The sequence below is a fragment of the Carassius gibelio genome, chromosome B15 (genome assembly GCF_023724105.1).
Source record: "Carassius gibelio isolate Cgi1373 ecotype wild population from Czech Republic chromosome B15, carGib1.2-hapl.c, whole genome shotgun sequence".
NCBI classification, from domain to species: Eukaryota; Metazoa; Chordata; class Actinopteri; order Cypriniformes; family Cyprinidae; genus Carassius; species Carassius gibelio.
In genome coordinates, this window is record NC_068410.1 from 26168765 (window position 1) to 26191324 (window position 22560).

The following is a 22560-nucleotide window of genomic DNA, read 5'->3' on the forward strand; positions in this document are numbered from 1 at the left end:
AAGATTTTATTTAGGCTTTTTATTTACAGTTAAACACTGATCAATGGACATAAATAGAGAACATCAAATATAGTTACTGCAGCTCAAATTATACTTGCTTTGCACATAAGAACAAACGCCAGTGGTTCTTGTGGAAGTTCAAACATGCTTGAGTGAGTGAGAACAAACCTTGTCGGTTCTCTAGCATCACACAAGCACATGTGAGCTTCCATTTACCATTTTTGATGTTCTTTTTATACTATGTGCGTTCATCAAATGATTAAGCCTAAACTAAATCAGTTCATCATATAAAGTTAATCATGTCTTGTAAGAAAACTTGGATTAAACTGCTTGATCCATGTACATTCTTTTTAGGGGTACTGTGATTTTAAAAGGAACAGACTTTCAAATCGTGGAACAGAAATCATTCAGGTTTCATTATGTATCTTCACTTGTGTTCAGAGGATAAACCAAACTTTTGTGGGTTTGGAAAGACTTGAGGGTGAGTAAATGACAATTTTCCTTTTTGGGTGAACTAGAAATATAAAAACCTAAAACCACATTACAGAGATGTTATATGTAGAGGTTGCACATTATAGAACAACAATGGCATCACTAACAATATGGGAGAAGTGGTTAAATTACTGCACCATTTTGTTCTATTGAGATTTTTTTTTTTTTTAAAGCTAAAGAAATGCCATAGAATTTTGTGACATTGCTATTCAGTCTGATTTGTCAATGGAATGAACAACCAATGGGTTCATCTTGTATGACATTCAGACTTGACTTAAAAAAAAATCATACCATTGTTTCATCAAGGTTTAGACAGCTATCACTGGATTCATCCGGTATACTGGGCAGGCAGGCTGCAGGCCTGAAAACAGTACTGCCACTAGTCCCAATAGTGCTGAAACAGGAAGACAGAAATGAAATGTACAATGTCATCTTCACTATGACACACTACAATATGTAATTCCACAGACACTTCTTCCCCCGTTTTATTTAGATCTCAAAAGGGAAGAGAAGAGCTATAATTGTAATCTTATATTTCTCTATTACACATATTGAACATTAGAGTTAAGACATGGATGCCGACTCACCGAAAGCGGCTCTGAAAGCGTGAGAGGAAGCGCGTGGAGATGCTGAGACGAGGATTGAGGAAGTTACTCTCAGTTGGGGGCTGCAGACTGCTTGAATCAGTGTTGAACTTTTCTATAAGAGTTTCCAAAGCAGATAACATTAGCAATAAGAAATTCGCCATCGTCTTAAAGGAATATCACAAATGTGTTTATTCTCAGACTGCACAAATTTGTATTGTGTACTCCATGTATTTTGTTGTTTGAAACCAATAAAAGTTGATATCCATTAAAATAGACAGCTGATGTTGCAAACATCTTGTACCATTAGCTGCCACACCCAGAGAGTCAAAATGTTGGTGAAGCAAAGTTCCAGATTCTTCTTCATCCTCTTCAACTCCTGAGCTGCCTGTGGAGCTCACTTGACTGAGGGAGTCGGTGTCCTCTACAAAGCAACAAAACAGATAATGTCACATAAACAGGATGACCTTCAACTTTTCAATCACTCCAAACACAGCAGATAATGTGACTCACGGTCATGGGGATGGTCCCTATGGGAGGCTGGACTCTCAGCTGAACAAGCACTATCTGGACTTAGCTCCTCTTCCTCAGGGTCATCACATGCACCCTGACACAGAGCTTTAACATCAAACTCTCTGCATGAAAAAAAAAAAGGTTACTCAATAATTGAAAATGCTACTAGGGACTTTCATATAGCTATATTTAATTTACTGTGTGTACAAAGTCCAGTTTCACCATATGAAAATGTGTCACACTGTTTATTATTTGCTTCCTCCAATTCAGTTTGAATCTGGCACATCAACTTTTCATAAATTGTTATATAAAAAAAAATAATAAAAAAAAAAAACACTCTGGGACTGGTGACTTTCACATCAAGCAACCACTGGGATACCTCAGGGCTCAATGCTTGATCCCCTTATCTTTTGAGTACACACTACAATGCTACTTTAAGTCATGATACTTTAAGGCATTTTTAAATACTAAACAAAAATCAAATAACACTGCACCATTTCTCATGTTGCTGGAAAAGAATCTGCTAAATTACTAAAATGTAAAAACACCCACTTCCTAAGGGAAAAAATTAAGCAAACCAGATATCATTACAAGCAATATACCCTTCTCCTGTGGACAGAGCAGTGCTGTTTGCTGGGTATAAAATGTAGCCGGTCTTGTCTGGTGAGCTGAGCTCTGGATGAAAGTTCTCCTCTCCATGTGGCAATTGCAGAAAATTTGGCTCTTGGAGCGAAGAGCTAAGCCCATCTCGGGAATCCTAAAACAAATAAACAAACACCTTCATATTTCAATTAAAGAGCCACACAGATGGGAAATCAAAAATTACCTGTATTACAGTGTATGATGTAGCTGTCCTTCAGTGTAAACAATGTGCAAAGTAATTAAACCAAAAAGTACACGATTTATAAAGTTATTGGCTTCTAAAGTAAGGAGTCGACTCTGAATCGCTGAAACGAGTCGTTATAGATTTCAAATCTTTTGCCCATCTCTATGTACGTCACTAGAACACTTTGCATAATAATCTCCGCCTACCGTGTTGGGAGAAACGAAACTCTGACCTGCCCCACCCCCCACACAGACGCTCTGGTTGGTGTGAGAGCATCATGTCGAGGAGACAGTGTGTTTCTTAATTGTAAAGGCAAGTTTGTTTTATTTTCACTGCCAAAGAATGAAGATCAGAAGAACCAATTGCTAAAATTAATCAGAGCAGTACAACAAATCCCTTTTGTTGTGTTCACAACATTTCCCTGATGACTGCTTTTCTAATCTCAGTGAGTACAAGGCGGGATTTTCAAAGCGCTTGGCCATAAAAGAGGGTTCATTACCAACTTTATTTGGACCAACAAGCATCTCCGAATCACTACGCGAATTATGATTATGAAGTTGTGTGTTTGTTTTCTCCCGAGCGTCTTATCAGTGTGTGTGCTGTCTGCAGCCTTTGTCTGCGCTGATCGTCATTTACAAACACGTCATTAAAATGAAGTGCAACTCCGTGAATACTCAACGAAGAGACTTGAGAGATATATCTATAGAAAGCTTGACATCTTCTTTAAAACTAAGTGCTGTTAACAGATATTCTGTGATAAAGTAATCCATATGAAAACAACGCAATGTCCGTTTTTTACGTCTCCCTTCATTATATATAATGTGACCACGCCCCCGCGCTGAATGCGCTATTCAGATTCAAACTGAAGCGCGCGGCTTGAATACACCCACACAGAAGAAAAAGCAGCGAGACTGTTCAAGTTTTTTATTTTACGGTTTGCTTCGCGATGGGAGGAATAAGACATAATTCACCCCAAAAAGATTCTAACGCATTGTTTACCGTGAAGTTGTGTGCGGAACAACCATTCAAAACGGACTATGTCAGTTGACCAATCAGAACACAGTATGCTACCGAAAGGTGGGGTTTAAAGGAAACTGAATCTTTTGAACAGCTTCGCGCGAACCGTTTGGGGATCTCTGAGAATTGAGGTAATTTTAAAATGATATTTTGACAAAATGACAATGTTTTTTAACCTTGGATGGATTTAAACCTATTGTACAGGACTTATAAACAGTGATAGGAAGCTTAGAATTTATCTTACTGGCTCGTTAAGGGATCAGATGATTACATGGATACGATTATTAGTTAGCCTTGATAAGAAAAGCATCACTGCTATTATTGGCTCAAACTTCGCGTTATAGATTGTGTTTTTGTTAGTCCAATAAACTGTTTTTGCCCACTTGACCATTGGATATTGGAGAAAAATGACAATTGACAGTCACGTGAAGCTGGGAAAATAAGATCAAACCTTCAAACAGGGTTTAATGAGGGTTTAAACACCTTTAAACCGAGCGGCAACCTCCGGCTCACTCTCGTGAGGCCGATAAGGAAGTGACTAAAACCGCAATTCATCGACTGGCCTCTTGAGGCTGGCTGCAAAAGGGAGTCAATCCCATAGACTCCCCATGTTAAAAGGTTAAACTTTACAGCAGAAAAAAAAAATGATTCTGGTCCAAATGGCTAATTTTGCCCTTCATCACAACTGTGAGGGGTGTGAATTCTTTTATAACTCATCTGTTTAAATTATATTTAGACTTAAAGTTCTGCATAATTACGGGCATGGTCACTTGAGTGACAGGTGGATTGCCACTGCCGTTGCGCTCTGTGGGTGTGGCTTCAACAAGTAGCTTCTGCCTTTTTGCCCATTTTTGATTGTCCGAGAAAATCAGATGGTGACGGCCCGTTCTGCACACTTTAGGCTTCAAAAACACTTCAGGAAACTACGGGTGACGTCACGGACACTACGTCCAAATTTTGAAAGAAATAGTGCATCACCTAAAATTGACAACCTACTAACTTGATACACTTCCCACATCTTTTTTCAAAAGTGTGCCAAATTGTTTAGAAGCAGATCTCTTAGAAGTGGTGAATGCCTCACTTCTTTCTGGGACATTTCCAAACTCCCAGAAAATTTCGAGCAATTATATACCAATATCTAATCTTCCTTTTATAGGGCAAAATTATAGAAAAGGTCTTTGAACAGCTGAACAAATACCTAAATTCAAATGGATACGTACAACTTAATTTTTGAAACTTTGTCCATGTTTAGCATGGGAATCCAACTCTTTAACAGTGTAAAAAACTCAGTATGCATGAAATAGCATTTCACCCCCCTTTTAAAAATATTGTTAATATGTAAAAAGTCATAACATAATAACAATTTCATTTATATAATTAAATAACAAAAAATAAATATGAATTTATCATAGATATTTTTTTGCTGCATATGCTACAAAACAGCCATTTGTTGACCCTGTTGACAGCCATTTATGCATGTTTTCATTTGTTGTCAACATGTTCCCTCCTGACTGCTTGCTCCACTGACTGTCTACCCGCTGCTGAGCTCTGCCTGGATCTGGTTTTCCCATTTTGCTGAGCAGTGCCAGCCCGAGTTATTTTCTGTTAATTTCCAGTCCATTCTAGGGCTGTGTGATTAATCGAAATCGTAATAAAATCACGATTTTAGCATGCACGATTTCTAAATCGCTTTATAGCATGATTTTCAGTGGGCCTGACCTCCCGCAGTATGCTATCCGACCATCCAATCAGAATGCAGCGCGCCTAGCGCGAGAACAGAGCAGACTGGGCATATGCCTAACTCCAGGTTCACACATTGTCTGATGCGTCTTTTTTCTGAGCCCATGTTAATGGATCAGAGAGTTCACACTCCACGCAGTAAAAGTCTAGAAATAAAAATGTGCAAAAATAATTAATATCTAGCACATGAGCATAGAGAGAGTTGTGAGTGCACAGGACGCAGTTTAAGTGTTAGTAGACACGTTTTAAGTGTGCACACTCTCTCAGTGCGAGAGCAGCGTGTATCTGAGCAAGCATGTTTGGTTTTGTGACAGAGCAAAGGAAATCTGAGTGTGAGCAGAGAGATTCGCGCTCACGCATTATTTTAATGTGCTTTCGCGTTACAATAACGTGCTCTCGCTGCTGCTTCTGCATTTCATACACATACTGTATACGCACTGCAAACGGAGTATGTGTGAACCTTTATAATGTATAAAAATCTGTTTTAACACCTGAGGCACCACTACAATTAATGAGCTCTATGACCAATGCATGGCAAAAAAGAAAAAAAAAAGTCCCTGGCTACGGGATTTGTTTATTTATACGTTTTTGCCATAAGTCTATAAAGTTTGTTACACCTTTACTATAGTGATTATTTTGACATATGTCTGTTCTAGAGACATTACAACTTTTTGATAAAGCTCTAATTGGTTTTCTTTTGGAAATATTCAAAAATACACTATTTGTTTACATCTCGCGTAATGGCATACTGGGAATGGAGAAAGTTCCATTCTATCACAAAAACAGAGACCACTGTTATCAAAAGTATGGGAATATTTTAAACAGAGGACAAATAAAATGGCCTTTTGTTCCCTTTGCAAAACCGACATGGTGTACCACGGCAGCACAACTGCGATGCGCGAGCACCTCAGAGGAAAATATCTTGGCGCTCTCCGGTGTTACAGTTTAACTGGTTACCGTGTGATCTGGTGACCAACTCCCTGGTTCAGGTCTGATATTCTTACATTCGCGGCATTCTCAAAAGTTGAGATGTTTTTAACTCGATGCGGTGCGGAAGCTCCTGGATAAAACGAGCGTGTCGCACCGCGTGCGCGTCCCAACCGCGTCGCTTGCGCGCACCTACATTGGAAATAAAGAATTTGAGCGCACAAAAGACGTGATATGTGAACGGCTCCTTAAAAGACAGCGCGCCGCGAGACTGGAAACCATGCTAAACCATTGCAGAACCCTGACTACATTTTATGGTTTGTGATGCTAAAGAACATTATGACGTCTCAGACAACTGTAAATTTATGGTTACTGTGGTTTAATTATAAACGCTATCATAAACTCATATTTACCATAGTAAAATAATTTCCTTTGCCTCTTTATTATTTTATACTGTAAAAACTTCAACCACATTGGTTGAAAATGAATAAGGTTGAAATATTATATTAGAAGTTGCATTTATATATTTTTTTTTTGTAAAGTTATCCAAAGGATTATTAGCTAATTAAAAAAAGAACATTAGATTAATTATTTTTTGTAATAAAATAATCGTTAGATTAGTCGACAGAAAAAATAATCGTTAGTTGCAGCTCTAAAAAGCACTGCACAGTATAGAGTGATCACTGGTGTGGTGTACGGGGGCATAGCGGGGCAAATTTCTAAAAAATGTATAATATAAATATATAGAAGAATTTGCTTCTTTATAAAGGACAGAATTAATTATTTAAACAACATGCAGCTATGCGCAGAGTTTTAAAAAACAGCTAATGGGACAACAGCGTGACATAACTTACACTGCAAATCTTGTCCTCCTCCTCTAGCTCATCGTCAAGATCTTCATCCAGCAGACTGTCGAAACTCTGAGGGTGAAAGCGCGAGTCTTCCTCAAATTCTTCCTCTCCCACGGCTCTGCAGGGAGTGTGAGAGAGGGGAAGCTGCATGCTCTTCATCTCCAGTACTGTGCGGATGGCTAGTGGATTTGACTGCACTGCCCAGCGTCCCTGTGGCTGGTACTGAGATCTATTCGCTACGTCACCACCATCATTTTCACCTCTGCCACCCTGTGACAACCAAGAGATCCACTGGTCATGAAAGAACACAATATGCAACAACATTTTATGATAACAGAAAGATACATACCAGTCTACGAACCCACATGGGCATTTTGCCATTGGTTTGCAGCACCAAAGAATCCACAGATGCTGAAGTGGAACAGTCAAGCCCATTAAATCCCATTTCAAACTGCATTCTACACATTTTGCTTATGCACTTGATGTGACCCAAGAGGCTCAAGACTTCCAAGTATCACCTCAGAAGTGACAAATTGACGTACCATCAGTGGAATCGAGCCTGTCTGGAGTTCTGCAGTCCTCCACACAATCTTCTGGAGTCTCCTCAGGCATCAAGCTGCCCTCCTCTTCCTCCTCCATGTGAGGCAACACATTACAGGGTACAGTGATGTAGGTCTCTCTCCTGAGCAATAGGAATTTAAACAAAGAATTCAATGGGAATAGTTTGAATTTTTGGCACGATTTAATCATACAACCACAAAATTTAAGTAAAAATTTTGTTCAACAAAATGTTTTTTTTTGTTATCTGCTAAAATCCATTATCGAAACCTCTAAGGGCTTTCATTTTAAAGCTGGAATCTATCTTCTCTGCAATTATCTACCATGGTTTGGGCACCTGGCATGGCTCCAGCACAGACCAATGTAATGTTTCGATGAGTATATGTGACCGTTAGACACCGAACCAGTGTGGATACTTTATTTCACAGGTTCTAGCCTATATCTTGGAATATATGACCCAAATAAAAAATTTCTGCCATGTGTGTTCTGTCCAACTGAGGACAAAAGCATTACAATAAATTACGCTACCAATGGTGATTAAATCTAATGATTGGTTAGGTCATATCACAAACCATGCAAATTATTATTGTTATACTTTGTATAGATTTCAATTTCTGTACAGTTTAATCTCTAATTGTCATACCATTCAAATTTTGTATTCTTTAACCAAAAAAGCTAATTACTCTTCCTTCAAACTGGTTCTCTTTAAAATAAAAAATATTGTATAATACCACATAGGCTCTCTTGTAATCAGATGCACATTTAAAACCGGAATATAACTTCAGTTATATAAACATACAATCCTTTCTGGATTACAATCTGCCATCAAAATGATACATTTAATTAATCCAGCTGCTGTGGGAAAAGGCTATAAACAATCCACCACCGGCAGGATCCTCACATCCTATAGCCTACTAAACTAGATGACGATTTTATGTTTACAGACGTGATGTAACGTGGCAGCATGCTTGAATTTCCAGCTAATTCCTACCAGTATCACTCAAATTAGAAAACATTATAAGATAACCGTTGTGAATCAGACTGAAGTCATAGTTTTTGAACACTGGCACACTTTTGAACTAAAGCTCAAGATATATTCACTTTTTACTCTATGATGACAAAAATGCATATGTAATATCCCCTTTTTTTTTTAAAACAGGTTTTGCTGGTCTTAAAAGGTGGTCACTAACAAGTGGCTAAGTTGGGCTACAAATAGGTAAACTCGTCTAATTACTAGTCCACATTTACAGCCTCATTTTGCTTAGAATCATGCTTTTACTACACTAAAGAAATGCGTGACGCTTGTGCTGTTTTCACTCTAAGGACATGAACACATGAACTTCATCTCCAGAGTTGCCCTGAGAATTCACTTTCAATTTCAAAGAGTTTCATAGGGAAAAAGGACCAATGCAAGGGCAACTGCGTTTGCTGTAAAATATAAAATCACACACGCAATCAACTCAGTCTGGGTCTGTGCCAACACTTCTAGTGTGAATTTGAAATAAGATCAGATTTGCAGTGTCTGTACCTGATGGCTTGCTGTTTGCTGGGGGCCCGCTGAACCGTCAGACCTGCTTGCTGTTTCCTCTCTGCCAGCCTCTTCCTCATGGAGTTGGTCATCTGAGAGTCCAACCGCCACACAAACACACAGCTGGACACACACAGAAAAACACACAGCCTAGCATTAGATGTGTGTATGAGTGATTGTCTACATTGGTGTGTCCTTATAGGAAACTAACGGCAGACACCGTATCGAATTTTTTTGAATAATGCAGGACATTCAATAATAAACCTATAAAGGGATTCAGGCATAGACTGTATAAAAATAAAAAATAAAAATAATTTAAAAAAAAAAAAAAAAGTGACGTCTACACTTCCTTCCACTATAGAAAAGTGAAGCCAAAGCATCTCAGTATGACACCTGCAATTTTTAGTAAATTACGTACCTTGGAGACAGAGTCTGTGCAGTAGTGTCATTAGTTGGAGCCGCAGAATCAAAGTCCCACCCAAACTCCCGTAAACCCAATCCACAAGACAACAATTCGATGATGAATTGCCTTTAATGGTAATTTTGCATTATTGACGGACTGCTTTCCTAATTAATGTTGTTCAGTTGCTTTGACCAAATAAGCTTAACCTTATAAATAAAGGTGACTTGACAATCATGAAACCATGCCCCGTTTTCATAGCATCAAATAACTACCTTAAAGCAAATTAGGGGTGCTCCGATCGTTAATGCTAGTGTTAAAAGCATTAATAATAATAGCATTACTTAAATGTTAGTGTTCCTGTAGCTCAATTGGTAGAGCACTGCGCTATTAAGTGCAAGGTTGGGGGTTCGGAACACATATGAAAAAAAAAAACGGCTTTACTGACGAGATGCGCATAACAATTGGTCGATCGTGATCGGAGCAGCCCTAAAGCAAATAAAAAAAAACAACAACATGTAAACAAACCAGCATGATAAGAACTACAAATAACAGAAACCATCTTTTGGAAATATTTATTGGAAGTAATTTGATTATTTAGTTTGTCTTGCGTCCCATTAGATTACAGGGAGAGGGCGGGGTTTATGACCTCTACTGCAACCAATCACCTGGAGGTGATCGAAACGTTCAGCCCTCACTTTTAGGACTCGTGCGGCACGCTCGGACTCAGGCTACACATGGACTCTTATTTTAAAATGTACATGCTTTACTACTCCCAGCTGATCAAAACAAAAATAAGAGATAAAATTCACTTTCATCCATCTAAGAAATACAAAAATCCCAATTCAAACAACTGTTTGGCATAGATGCACAATATTCATTAGCCGCATTTCCACTGTCGGGCCAGTGCGAGCCAGGGCTTAAAGCGGGCCGGGCGGGGCTCATAGCCCCGGGCCAGTAGCACGAGGCCAGAATAGCGCAGGGTTTCCACAGTGGAGCTTGAAGCACCGCTGCACGTCACTAAAACACGCCCTTACACGCCTCTCAGAACAACGTCATGCAACCTCATTATTTCACCAACAAAGAGAAGTTATCAGAAAACTAAGAAATAAGTCACTGGAACATGCGCGATCACAAAACGAACATGATAAAAGCGGCAGTTTGTTTGCATGCTTTGTTATATATTCAAATTCAAAAGCATTGATGTTTTAACTATAGAATAAGTGATACATTGATCATATTGTTTTAATTTATCAGGACTCAAAATAATTCACACATAAATACACTTATTTCTATTTTATTTATTTATTTTTAACGCTCATGAAAATAGCCTGCTTATTCAGTCGAGTCTGTTTCTGTTTATTAGCCACAGCCGTCACATTTAGAATGAAGCTCCCGAACAAAAAACATTGTTTGGCTATATTCTTTTATGACGTGAGAAAAACTCTCGAGACGAGGCTTGTGACAGATAATATAAGTTACTTAATAAATACACGATTGTGATAGAGAATAAGAAGCTGACGTCTAAATTCTTCAAGCGGTCATATTTTAAAATGTTTACTATGGTAACATGTTTAACGTGCATATCTTTTTCATCGCTTATAAATATGTCTGCCTTGTTTAGTGATTATAATCCACATCAGATCAAGTTATTTCAAACACTCACTGCTGACTGAAAGAGAGTTTTGAGCTCGACTTATTTAAAAAAAAGTGTTCAATGCTGATGTTAAAGCGGTTATCTTTTTGAAATGATCCTCAGCGCAGACTCTCTATTTTTATAAAAGCTCCCAAACAAAAATCATTATTATATTTTGATGATATGCAACGTGGAGCTAAACTCACGAAACGAGACGACAGATAAAATGTTACTTAATAAATGTGATAGAGAATAAGAAGCTGACGTCTGATTTATCCAAGCGGTCATTTTTAACATGTTTACTATATAACGTTAATGTTTGGCGTGCATAGTCTTTTACATTGCTTATAAATATTTCTGCCTTGTTTAATGATTATAATCCACATCGGATCAAGTTATTTCAAACACTTGCTGCTTACTAAGAGTGAGTTTTAAGCTCAACTTATTTTAAAACGTCTTTAATGCTGGTGTTAAAGCTGTTATCTTTCTGAATGATTATTTCCGAAATAATTTAACCACAGTTTATTGAAGTTTAATAATCATATTAAGTTGTTACAATTCTTGTTTTAACATGCCCAATTTAAAGACCTCTTAAAACTACATTTAAGAATTTTGTTATAACATTTATTTTAGCCTTTTTTTATGGCCTTCCTTTTTTCAAACGTAAGATATTTTATGACTTCAAGAACCAACCGGAAGCCGGCAAACTACATCCATATATGGTTTAATATTTAAAACGTGTACACGCCTTGTTCGATTTTGTGTTTGCTTTTCCTGTATTTCTTTTATACTGATATATGTATGTATGTATGTATGTATGTATATATATATATATATATATATATATATATATATATATATATATATATATATATATATATATATATATATATATATATATATATATATATATAAGGGGTGTAACGGTTCACAAAATTCACGGTTCGGTTCGATACGATTCACTGGTGTCACGGTTCGAAAAAATTGGCAGATAAATTTCCTTGATTTTTAAAAAATGTTTTATTTATTAAAACTAACAAAGTATGTTTTTTTTTATTTTTTTTACTTTGAACAATGACGGAGCTATTCTTTACCCATCTTCTATGGTGTTTTCTTAGCAACATACTGTATAAACAAAAACAGCTCCTTATAAAAAAAAAAAATAATAATTAAAATGTTATATTGTTGTAGTAGTTATGAACAAATACAAAGATGTAACCTTTTATATGGAACTCTATAACTCTTTATATTGAGTGTGTTTTTAATCAATTGGTTCTCTATAGGGCTTATGTTTTTTGGAACAAAGCAGGAATTACTGTCTGGCTGAAATGGGCTCGTGAAGGAATATTGTAACGGCGCTCAATTACATTAAGCATATTCTTAAAACCTGCGTTTTCCACTACAGAGTAAGGCGCTCGCTCACTCAGTACGCGCTGAAGGCTCGTTGGAAAATGGCCCAAAGGGTCTTTCACACAGGACGCGGTATGCGCTGCGCTGGACCCTGGGCTCAGCGTTGCCCTTCAGATACAACGCGATTTGCGCTGCACTATGCCAAGAGCAAAGTAGGTGGAGTTTTCAAAACTGCCCATGCATACGTTCTATTATCTAATAAAGTGCAGGCCTGTTAATTGTATCGTACTGCTCAGGAAATTCCGACACAGTACAGTACTAGTCCATTTTGATTTCCGTGTTTGTTTGGATGCCCCGATCGATTGGTAAAATGCACCCAAACACCAGACCTGTTGGTTATTGGAGGATCTTCTATTTCTGGTCTTTTAAACGCATTGGCCATTTTTGAAACAAGCCTTCAGCGCGTACTGAGTGAGCGAGCGCCTGACTGAGAGTAGCCTAACATAAACATATAAGCTGGTGTTTTTTTTCTTCTTCGGGGGTGTCAGGGGCGTTGCCTGTAACGTCGTTTGGGTTATTGGGCTACCTTGTTGAACGCATATCATTATATTTCACAAATTTTTTTTTCCAAATATAATAAATTAGTCCAACGAACCGTTCGGTACATAGTGCGTACCGTGTACCGAACCGAAAGCCTCGTACCGAACGGTTCAATACGAATACGCGTATCGTTACACCCCTAATATATATTATTAAGTTAAAAGACTTACCTGTCACCAGAGACCGTAATCAGATGCCTGCAGTCCTGGCTGAACTTCATGCCCGTAACAATTTCTGTGTGAGGATAAAATGTTTGGTCAACAATAAGGAGACCAAAAAAGATTTGTTTATACGGGGAAAGAATGAAATGAGTGATAAAAAAAACAATCTTACCCGAATGTCCAAATAAGGTGGCTACACATTCGCCTGACTCATAGTCAAAGATACAGATATTTTTGTCTGAACAACTGGTGGCCAAAAACATCCCAGAGGGATCCAACTGAACCTGAGAGCAAAAACAACAAAGTTATTGCCAAAAAAAAAATAAAGTTATTACCATAAAGAGTATTATCCACATCACACACACACCTTAAGCAGTGTCCCATCATCATTCAAGGAGCCCTTGAAACACTTTTTCATCTTGCCACTCTGCACATTGTAAACTCTGAAAATGAAGAAGAGTCTTGAAATGGCATTCATGCAAATAACTGATATAAATCTGATATATACACGCATTTATTATTGTTGTATCAGCATTCAAAAAGAAAAAAGACCATCTGAGCCTTTATAATGAATAACTGCTCACACAAAGCCCTACCTCACGTTGCGGTCTTGGCATGCGATGGCCGTGTGTGTGCGAGTGGCGTCCAGGTCCATGTCATACAGTGTGCTCTTCTCCACTATGTGATGAGATCGTGAGAAGTTCAAGCCTTCAGAGGTCTTTCAGAAGAGAGAAAAACAACAACAGTTAGAAAGAAACAAATAAGTTGCATTAAAGGCAGATTAATCAAAATCAAAACTTAGATGTCTATTTGCATGTTAACTGACTGACCCCTGACACATTTCCACGCCCCCCCCCCCCCACCCTGCTAAATTTTTCTGGATTATTTTTAATTAAATAACATTTCTGAAATCAAAAAACAATGTGTCTAATAACTGAAAATTGAAGCAAAGCTACATTTGAGTGAACTAACCCTTTAAGAAAATTGAATAATTTTTCTTCCTAATTTAAAAAATAACGGTTGAATATCTCCAAAATCATGAGAATATTTTGAATTATCTGCTCCAGGGCAGCACTATTTATGACTGGCCAATCTCTACGCTGTCTGTCTATGTAGTATATATAAGAAAATACCTCTATAACATAACAGCAGTAACAGAAAAACATAACCGCAACATAACTGTAGCATCCTTACCTTTTCAGCAGATCGAAAATAGATGCTCTTATCAGCTCCACAGCTAACCATACACAACTCGGAACTCAATCCTACAATAAATGTATGACATGTCTTAATCTAAATATCTAAGAGTATACGATCATTAAGTGTTTATCTACTGTGAACTCACCTGTAAACTTGATGGCAGTGATGGAGGCCGAATGATCATAAACTGTCTGCACTAAATTGCATTTGTTCTCCATGTCAAAAATGTGAATGAGCCGATCACGACTCGCAGAAGCCAACAGATGCAAACCTGACAGGAAAAACACACAAAGACGTATTTCATCTCAAATTAAATTAAACTGTTTGTGCAAAACAAAATATGCATTTGAAAAAGAAATGGCTCACTTACCGGTCTCAGTTGGGGAGAAGGCTAGACACAAAACCTCCGAATCATGAGCCTCGATTTTCTGCAGCTCGTCCATAAACTGCAAGCCGAAGATTCTGAAGAAGTGACAGATGATTTAGCAGATGTTCGTTTAGGATTCAGTTCTCTGCGTAGATCCTTTATTTTCTCTCACCTCAGGTTTCCACTGCGGTCTCCGGCAGCCAAAAGTTGGCCATCTGGGCTGATTCCCATCACCCTGACCCCAGATTTACCATCCTGGCTTGCTCCCTCGGCTTTCTCAGCCTCAGCTTTGAGGTGCTGCGTGTCATCATCCACATACACGATCCTTACGATATCCTGAAACAGCAAAAATCAATGAATGCAAGAAGAATGTATTGGCAAAATATTTTGTCAACCCTCACACCATTCCAAAACCTTTAGATAAACAACAAAATACAGTGTTTCTAATGAAACCTAAGAGATGTTTCCCTCCATTGAAAGTTTATTCCACCAAAACTGATGCTTCTAAAAAGTTCATAAAGACACATATGATGCACAAATCACTTCATATGATGAACCGATTTACTTTAGCTTTTACTTGCATATTAAACAGATGAATGAACATGCATAAAGCCTAAATCATATGGTTTAATTGTGTTTTCTTTGTGAACTTTAAGTGTCAATGTTTTAGTGAAATGGACTATCAGTGTAAAATTAGAGTATGGCAAATTCATATTTAGAAATACAAATATTCGGTCATTCAGTTTCCTAATTAATACATAAAAATGTCAAATCTGCACACAATAATACCTCTGGTATGAAATTACAAACACTATTAAAGGTACAGATTGTAGGACCTTGCACTAGAGGGCGCAATATCAAAACAATAACAAATGCATGGTTGGATGACGCTATGGAGCCTGGAATGATGGGATTTGTTGTCTTCTACTCAACTGCCGACGGCCATCAATCAGACGGAAAGATAAATCATGGCTTTAACGCGAGTTCAACGATTTGCGCGCGTAGATTACACACAAAGTCAATGCAAAGACGCGATCAGACACGTCCTCGCACGGGTCTAGAGACGCGATGCCCCACGTTTGGTCTGTATGCCCCATAAAACTAATCTTGTTGATCGTTATAATAGCATAGGTTTTCTGTAAAGATACGAATCAAAACAACTCCGCTGTCGAGTAAAACAAGTGAGATCAGCATCTATTTCTAGTTGAAGTTTGTCGCGAAGCTACTTCCGCATTTGTCCACGACACTTGTCATGTGGTTTCTACGTCAGTAAAGGTGGTAACAAAGGGTAACTAACATCATTGACAGGCGAGTGCACTGTCCCGTGTCACTGTTTAGAATGGAGATTTTCTCATGATTTACAAGTGGTTGAAAACAGATTGTTAGTAATCAGCTGGACAAAATATATATATATAACACTAGCCTAGTGGTTTTTGGATATTTTACAGCAAATATCTTACAAATTGTACCTCTCAGCTTTTTCAATTCTTGGAAACGTTTTCACATTTAGCATAAAAAAAGGATAAAAATGTGAAAATATGATTTAATATTGTCGTGGCTAGCAGTACCTGGCTGTAAAGGTTGTGGCGAAGGCCATGTCCTGAATCACTCTTCCACAGGCGTATGGTGTTATCGGAAGAACAGGTGAGGAAAGAGCCGGGGGACAAACATGCCGCAGATGAATCTTCAAGCTCGGGGTAGGTCTGCAGAGAATATTCATACATTAAGAAACTGGCCTAGCTAGAGTATAATCTATCTGATCAACATGGTCTGTCACTACCTCACCTCCACACTCCACACACAGCCGCTGTGGTACAGCGCTGAATAGACCTTGCCAACGCTCTGAACGTCCCGCACATCCCACACATACACACTGTGGTCATTATACACACACGTCAAGTGCCTGGTCACAGGGTCAAAGGTTAAAGCCAACGTATCTGGATACTGTGCTTCTGGGTTTGCGCCAAACAAATGCCTAGAAAAAGAGAAGTAATCAAAGAAAAAATTTATAAAATTTGATATTAAAGGTGTGGTCCAGTGTTTTCTTTCTAGGCTTGATTGTGTTCATGGGGTGCAGTCTAACATGTGTTAATGCTTTGTTTAAAAAAAAAAAAAAAAAGAAAAAAAAAAAAAAAACATCGTCACATATAATTTACCTTTATTCCACACTGCTCTGTCCCTTCTCTGAGAAACACGCTGATCATTTCCTGCTTTTATGAAGCCCCTCCCTCAGAAATAGTCAATGATCTCTGATTGGTTAGCTAGCCCAGTGTGTTGTGATTGGCTAAACCACCTCTAGTGCGCATCTAAACGTCCCGCCCCCCACCTTAGTCACATGTGCTCCAGTTGTATTGTAAACAACAGCATCGTTAATATCGCTTATCATTTTGTGCCAAATAGAGAAACAGAGGATATTATCGAAGAGGTTTGTGCAAAACCTGTTGCAAGTACGGCTTTTAATGGTAGGCCAATGTTTTCTGTTTGTTGTTGTCTCATACTTGTAGATACACTGTTATTGTAAATGCTGCTGCTCATGTTAGCTTTTAATATACAGTTTTATCCTGATTAAAGCTTTAATACAGTACGGCAACTGCAGGCACATACAAGTTTAATGCTTCTCATAGCTATGTAAAAATAAGTGTATAATTGGAACAGTTCATTGTCAGACCTGAGCTGAGTGAAAGAGAGAGCAGGGTGACAGAGGAACAGTATTAAGAAACTCTGCTTTAGAACATTGATTTAGAAACTTGTGACTCCATTAGAATCATCAGATGATCATACATGAACAGATTTTTACGTGCATCTCTAGTTCTCTCTTCCTCATCTCTAAAGCAGCACACCATACCCTCGCCCACTTTGCTGCCTTTTCCCGAGGGCGGGGTTTATCTGGGTTTGTGATGTCATGAACCCGGGAAGTAACTTGTTTTTTTATGTGATTATTTTTTTTATGCTCAAACAGCAACATTACACACACTAACTAACGTTAAAAATGAAATGAAATCACAACCCCCCCCCCACCCCCAATATGGTGTATGTATATACACAAAAACTCAAGTTAATGAGATTATCTTGCTGTCATTACTCACACCAGTGATTGTGTTATTTTAGTATTTTTAAGTGATATTTTAGTTATTTTAATGTTTGACTGTTATTTTAGTATGACAACATACTATTACAGTTTGTAAGTATGCTGCAATATGCCATGTGTTACTACACATAAAATCCAGTTTTTTCTCCCAAAGCCTCACTCACATTTCATTTCATTTTTTTTTATTTTTTTTTACAGGGTATTTATTTGCTTAAACATTCATTATCCTTCTTTAGTCCTTTTGTTTATTTCAAGAGGAAAAACACTGTAGATCAGAAATATTTTTACTTGTCAAAATAAAAATAATTATATTACCAAATACGGTAAATAGCGAACAAGTCAGCTGATGAGAAATTAGAAATGCGTTTAATCTTGAGGGTTTCAACTGTTATCTTTCCTCACATTTAACTTAATCACAATTTGAGTTTGTTAGTCACTATAAGATATGTCAAGTTTATTTATATAGAGCATTTCCAACATTTTATAATGAAAGCAACTTATAATGAATGATTTAGGTTTATTTTTATTATTCATTCTTGTTCTGTATACCATATAATTTGCAAGATTTAATTTTAGTAGGGGAACTCAAATATATGGTTATAATTATTATAATATGGTATACAGGCTGTTATCACCTGGTGCCACTTCAGAAAATATGGTACACTGATACTACCAATATTCTTGCGTTTGCATTATATTTGCTCTGCAAGAAGTTGGTATTCACATGGGATTTGTGTGACCTTGCGTTCATAAACTTGAGTGAAATAAAAAAAAAACAGCAGCTCTAGACACATCTGTCATAGATGAACTAATTTTAACTTGTGACTGCATCTTAAATGACACTTTAGAAATGCCATTGGCATGCAACGATACAATCATTTGTTTAAACAGCAAAGAAAAGAAGAGAAATCATTGTGGCTCTATTAGTCCAGGATTTGCTGACGGTCTCTTACCCTGGCTGGGTGCCCTGAGACACATCTACTCCCAAGCAGTGCGGCCGGTGCAGTGTGCTGATGTAACGCAGGTCCTGTGGGCTGAACACACGCACTGTGCCATCAGCACAGCCGCAGAAGACAAACGTCTCGCTCACCGATAAGCACCGTGCTGACGTCGTCTACAACAGCAAAACAAAGACATAAGACAGGATACTTTCCTAAATATATCTAAAAATCCTGTCCTACTTGTCTCCAAGACACGTTACATAATCATGTTACGTACGTGTTCAGCTATTTCATACTGGCCTTGGGTGCCGTCAAAATGAGAGTCCAAACAGCTGATAAAAATATCCCAATAATCCACACCACTCCAGTCCATCAATTAATGTCTTGAAGTGAAAAATTGCAATTCTTGTAAATAAAAAAAAAAAAAAAAAAAAATTTATATAATTAATAGACAAATCCATCAGTAAGGGATTTACTTAGAACTGTTTTAGCATGTTTTCACTCGAATAAAATGTTTTATCTGTGCATACTTAATTATATATTTGTGAAAAATACTTTGTCATCTAAAGTATAACTATTTATTTTTCACATTTATTTTATTTTTTAAACCATTTTCAAATTTCTTAAATATGAAAAAATTAAAAAGAAATTATATCTGCTTTATAACAGCTACTGGCCCCTCTGGTTTGCAAGATAGCACTTGTCCACTAGTGTGCATTACTCTAGTGTTTTGATCAGCCAGCTGGACTCATTCTAGCGGCACCCAATCAACTACAACAGAGAATTCACTGGTGAGCAAATGATGTACCATAATGATTTCTTTAAATCGGTTCTGGTGAAGAAACTCTTGGGTGAACTTTTGGAGTAACTATTCCTTTAAATGGTAGTTACCACAAACTACAAGGCTCCGTGAAAAAAATATGATTTGGTTATTCTTGGTTTTCAACTTTGACTTTTCTCAGAATTGGGAGTTCATCTCTCGCAACTGCGAATTATAAAGTCAGAATTGCAAGATATAAACTTATAAAAGTGTCAATTGCGATATATAAACTCAGAATGCTGAGAAAAAAAGGAATTAAGAATTGTAAAATATATATATATATATATATATATATATATATATATATATATATATATATATATAAAAAAAATGTAGTGGCAGAAACGGGCTTCCATAGTCCCAGGTTAAATAAAGTGCAACAAAATCAGTTTGAAATAGGCAAGCCTACTTCAATTACAATTATAAGCCTACAGGGCAACTGGAAATGATTGATAGGAGACACTTGCACTTCAGCAGTGAAACACTTGCCTTGAGATCGACCCAGGAGTCCAGTTGTCTGTTGCTGTTGAACTGGCACAGCAGACCCGTGTGTGTGATACAGTAGGTGCTGCTGGCCATAGAGCCACGGCCACACGCCAAACCACAGAACTGACTGTTCTGATGCTCCCCAAGCAGCCCTGAGCGACCAATCAGAGGAACTGTGCTGTTCACCTGGAGCAGCCAATCAGAAAACACATGAACATCCTCAACAGGTGAGGACTTTCTTAAATGTTTCAAGAACATGAAAAATGTTCAAGAAAATGTGTGCTCATTTGAACAACAAGTGTTACGTGCTCCGTCTGGCAAAGCGACAAACCCACAAACACAGGAAATGGCACTGATCACGTCAATTCAGATTAGCATTTTTCTATAATTTGAAGTATCCTAAAACGCATGCGTCACAGTTTTCACAAAAATAAGCAGCAAAATCTGTTTTAAACATTGATAATACAAACTGAGCACCAAAACATATGCGACTAGAGTAATGATGCAGAAAATAGCTTTAACTACCCAGAAATAAATAACATTTTAAAATAGAAATGGATATTTTGACCAGTAGTGCGTGTTTGCATAAAAACATAACTATACATTTTTTCAGCGTCTGGAATTTCAGTGCATCTGTAGACTGTAGCAACATGTGTCAAGGGTCTCACCCTTCTTTCCTTTGAGGCATCAAGATACCAGAACCTCACATGCCTGTGCCCCGCAGTTACAAAGTAGCTGTTGTCCTCCGAGAATGATACAGCAAGCACACGGCTGGACACCTTGTTGGATGCTATAACAGTCCCCTTCTACAAGCAAAGAAGAGATTTAAAAGCATTATTTGTTGTAAACCAGACTCACAAGCTGCCTTCTGACTGACAGAGTCCCTACGAACAGAGCACAGGATGTCTGATGAAGTTCAGTTTACTTCATCCAGAACATGCTACAGTGTCATCAAAGATGTGTCCTTCAAGTAGAGTCAGAAATATCAGAATTACAAATGACTGCGCACAGTTGCATTTACCAGTTGGGATTATAGATAATGCATAAATTGCTCCCCTGTAAAGGATGTCAATTTGAAACAGTGGAAATGCGAATCTACTTATAATGTAGATAATTTTATATAATAAGGTTTATGGCAGTGATTTGGTAGCCACCTTCCACTCCCAGACGCTGACTGTCCTGTCGTGCTGGTATCCCACAGACACTATGTAGCTTCCGTTGGGGGAGAACGATACACACGCCACCCCGTACTTGTGACACTGGACCTCTGCCACCTGTGTCCGCTCTGCCACGTCCCACACCCGCACACAGGGCATGTGCCCGCTCTGCCAAGCAACAGGGAAAGAGATAGGGAACAGATTGGTGATGGTAACAATGCAAAAAAAAAATCATCCGAATAAATGTGGGAGACCCCACACCCAGATACAAAGTGTCTACACTACTATACAACATACTGTATTTTCCGGACTATAAGTCACACTTTTTTTTCATAGCTTGGCTGGTCCTGCGACTTATAGTCAGGTGCGACTTATTTATCAAAATTAATTTGACATGAACCAAGAGAAATGAACTAAGAGACATGAACCAAGAGAAAACATTACCATCTCTATGCTGCTCAGTGCTCCTGTAGTCTACACTGAAGACATAGAGCGCCCTCTCGCGGCTGTAAACTGTTATGTTTTCTCTTGGTTCTTGGTTCTAAATAAATGCGACTTATAGTCCAGTGCGACTTATATGTTTTTTTTTCCTCATCATGGCGTATTTTTGGACTGATGCGACATACTCAGGTGCGACTTATAGTCCGAAAAATACATTACCAAGAACAGAGTGGTGAAGGAAGTATTAAAAAAAGACCTCCATTTACTTATATATATATATATATATGACAAGACCACAGGAAATCGATGATTCTTCTGACTTTGCTGCAGTCTGGAATTGAACTACTGGTTTCGTCTGGTCAGGGGAGAACTGACCCCCAACTGAGCCTGGTTTCTCCCAAGGTTTTTTTTTCTCCATTCTGTCACAGATGGAGTTTCGGTTCCTTGCCGCTGTCGCCTCTGGCTTGCTTAGTTGGGGTCACTTCATTTACAGCGATATCATTAACTTGATTGCACAGACACTATTTAAACTGAACTGAGCTGGATGATGACAGCATCACTTCATTAATGATGAACTGCCTTTAAAAAAACTGTTTTCATTTTGCATTATTGACACTATTTTCCCATTTAATACTGTGAAGTTGCTTTGACACAATCTGTATTTTTTAAAGCACTACATAAAGGTGACGACTTAATTCAAGCCTAAATTCATATTTTAATTTTAAATAATCGTTTTATTTCAAATGTTTCAGTTTACAGCTTTTTCTATTTTAATTCATTTATACAACAACAGCCGATCTGACGTCAGTCACTGGAACACATCAACTGCGAAATCAAACAAATCTCTCGAAATCTCAGCAGAGAACTCCAAAAACAG

General features: G+C 37.9%; 1 protein-coding gene across 2 annotated transcripts in view; it reads right to left on the reverse strand.

Moving 5' to 3' along the window:
- The window catches only part of wdr62 (WD repeat domain 62), a 31191-nt gene that overhangs the window by 6010 nt on the left and 2621 nt on the right, over window positions 1-22560 (reverse strand). For both annotated transcript variants that reach the window (XM_052576115.1, XM_052576116.1), the window contains exons 5-27: window positions 21240-21410; window positions 20754-20891; window positions 20089-20271; window positions 18792-18952; window positions 16536-16725; window positions 16319-16453; window positions 14923-15086; window positions 14754-14845; window positions 14529-14654; window positions 14378-14448; window positions 13780-13901; window positions 13551-13626; window positions 13356-13467; window positions 13193-13256; window positions 9037-9159; window positions 7493-7632; window positions 7300-7361; window positions 6954-7220; window positions 2192-2346; window positions 1590-1711; window positions 1381-1500; window positions 1080-1191; window positions 784-886 (exon numbers count right to left, since the gene is read on the reverse strand). In XM_052576115.1, coding sequence (XP_052432075.1) covers window positions 784-886; window positions 1080-1191; window positions 1381-1500; window positions 1590-1711; window positions 2192-2346; window positions 6954-7220; window positions 7300-7361; window positions 7493-7632; window positions 9037-9159; window positions 13193-13256; window positions 13356-13467; window positions 13551-13626; window positions 13780-13901; window positions 14378-14448; window positions 14529-14654; window positions 14754-14845; window positions 14923-15086; window positions 16319-16453; window positions 16536-16725; window positions 18792-18952; window positions 20089-20271; window positions 20754-20891; window positions 21240-21410 — 3009 coding nt within the window. The remainder of the gene's footprint in view (window positions 1-783; window positions 887-1079; window positions 1192-1380; window positions 1501-1589; window positions 1712-2191; window positions 2347-6953; window positions 7221-7299; window positions 7362-7492; window positions 7633-9036; window positions 9160-13192; window positions 13257-13355; window positions 13468-13550; window positions 13627-13779; window positions 13902-14377; window positions 14449-14528; window positions 14655-14753; window positions 14846-14922; window positions 15087-16318; window positions 16454-16535; window positions 16726-18791; window positions 18953-20088; window positions 20272-20753; window positions 20892-21239; window positions 21411-22560) is intronic.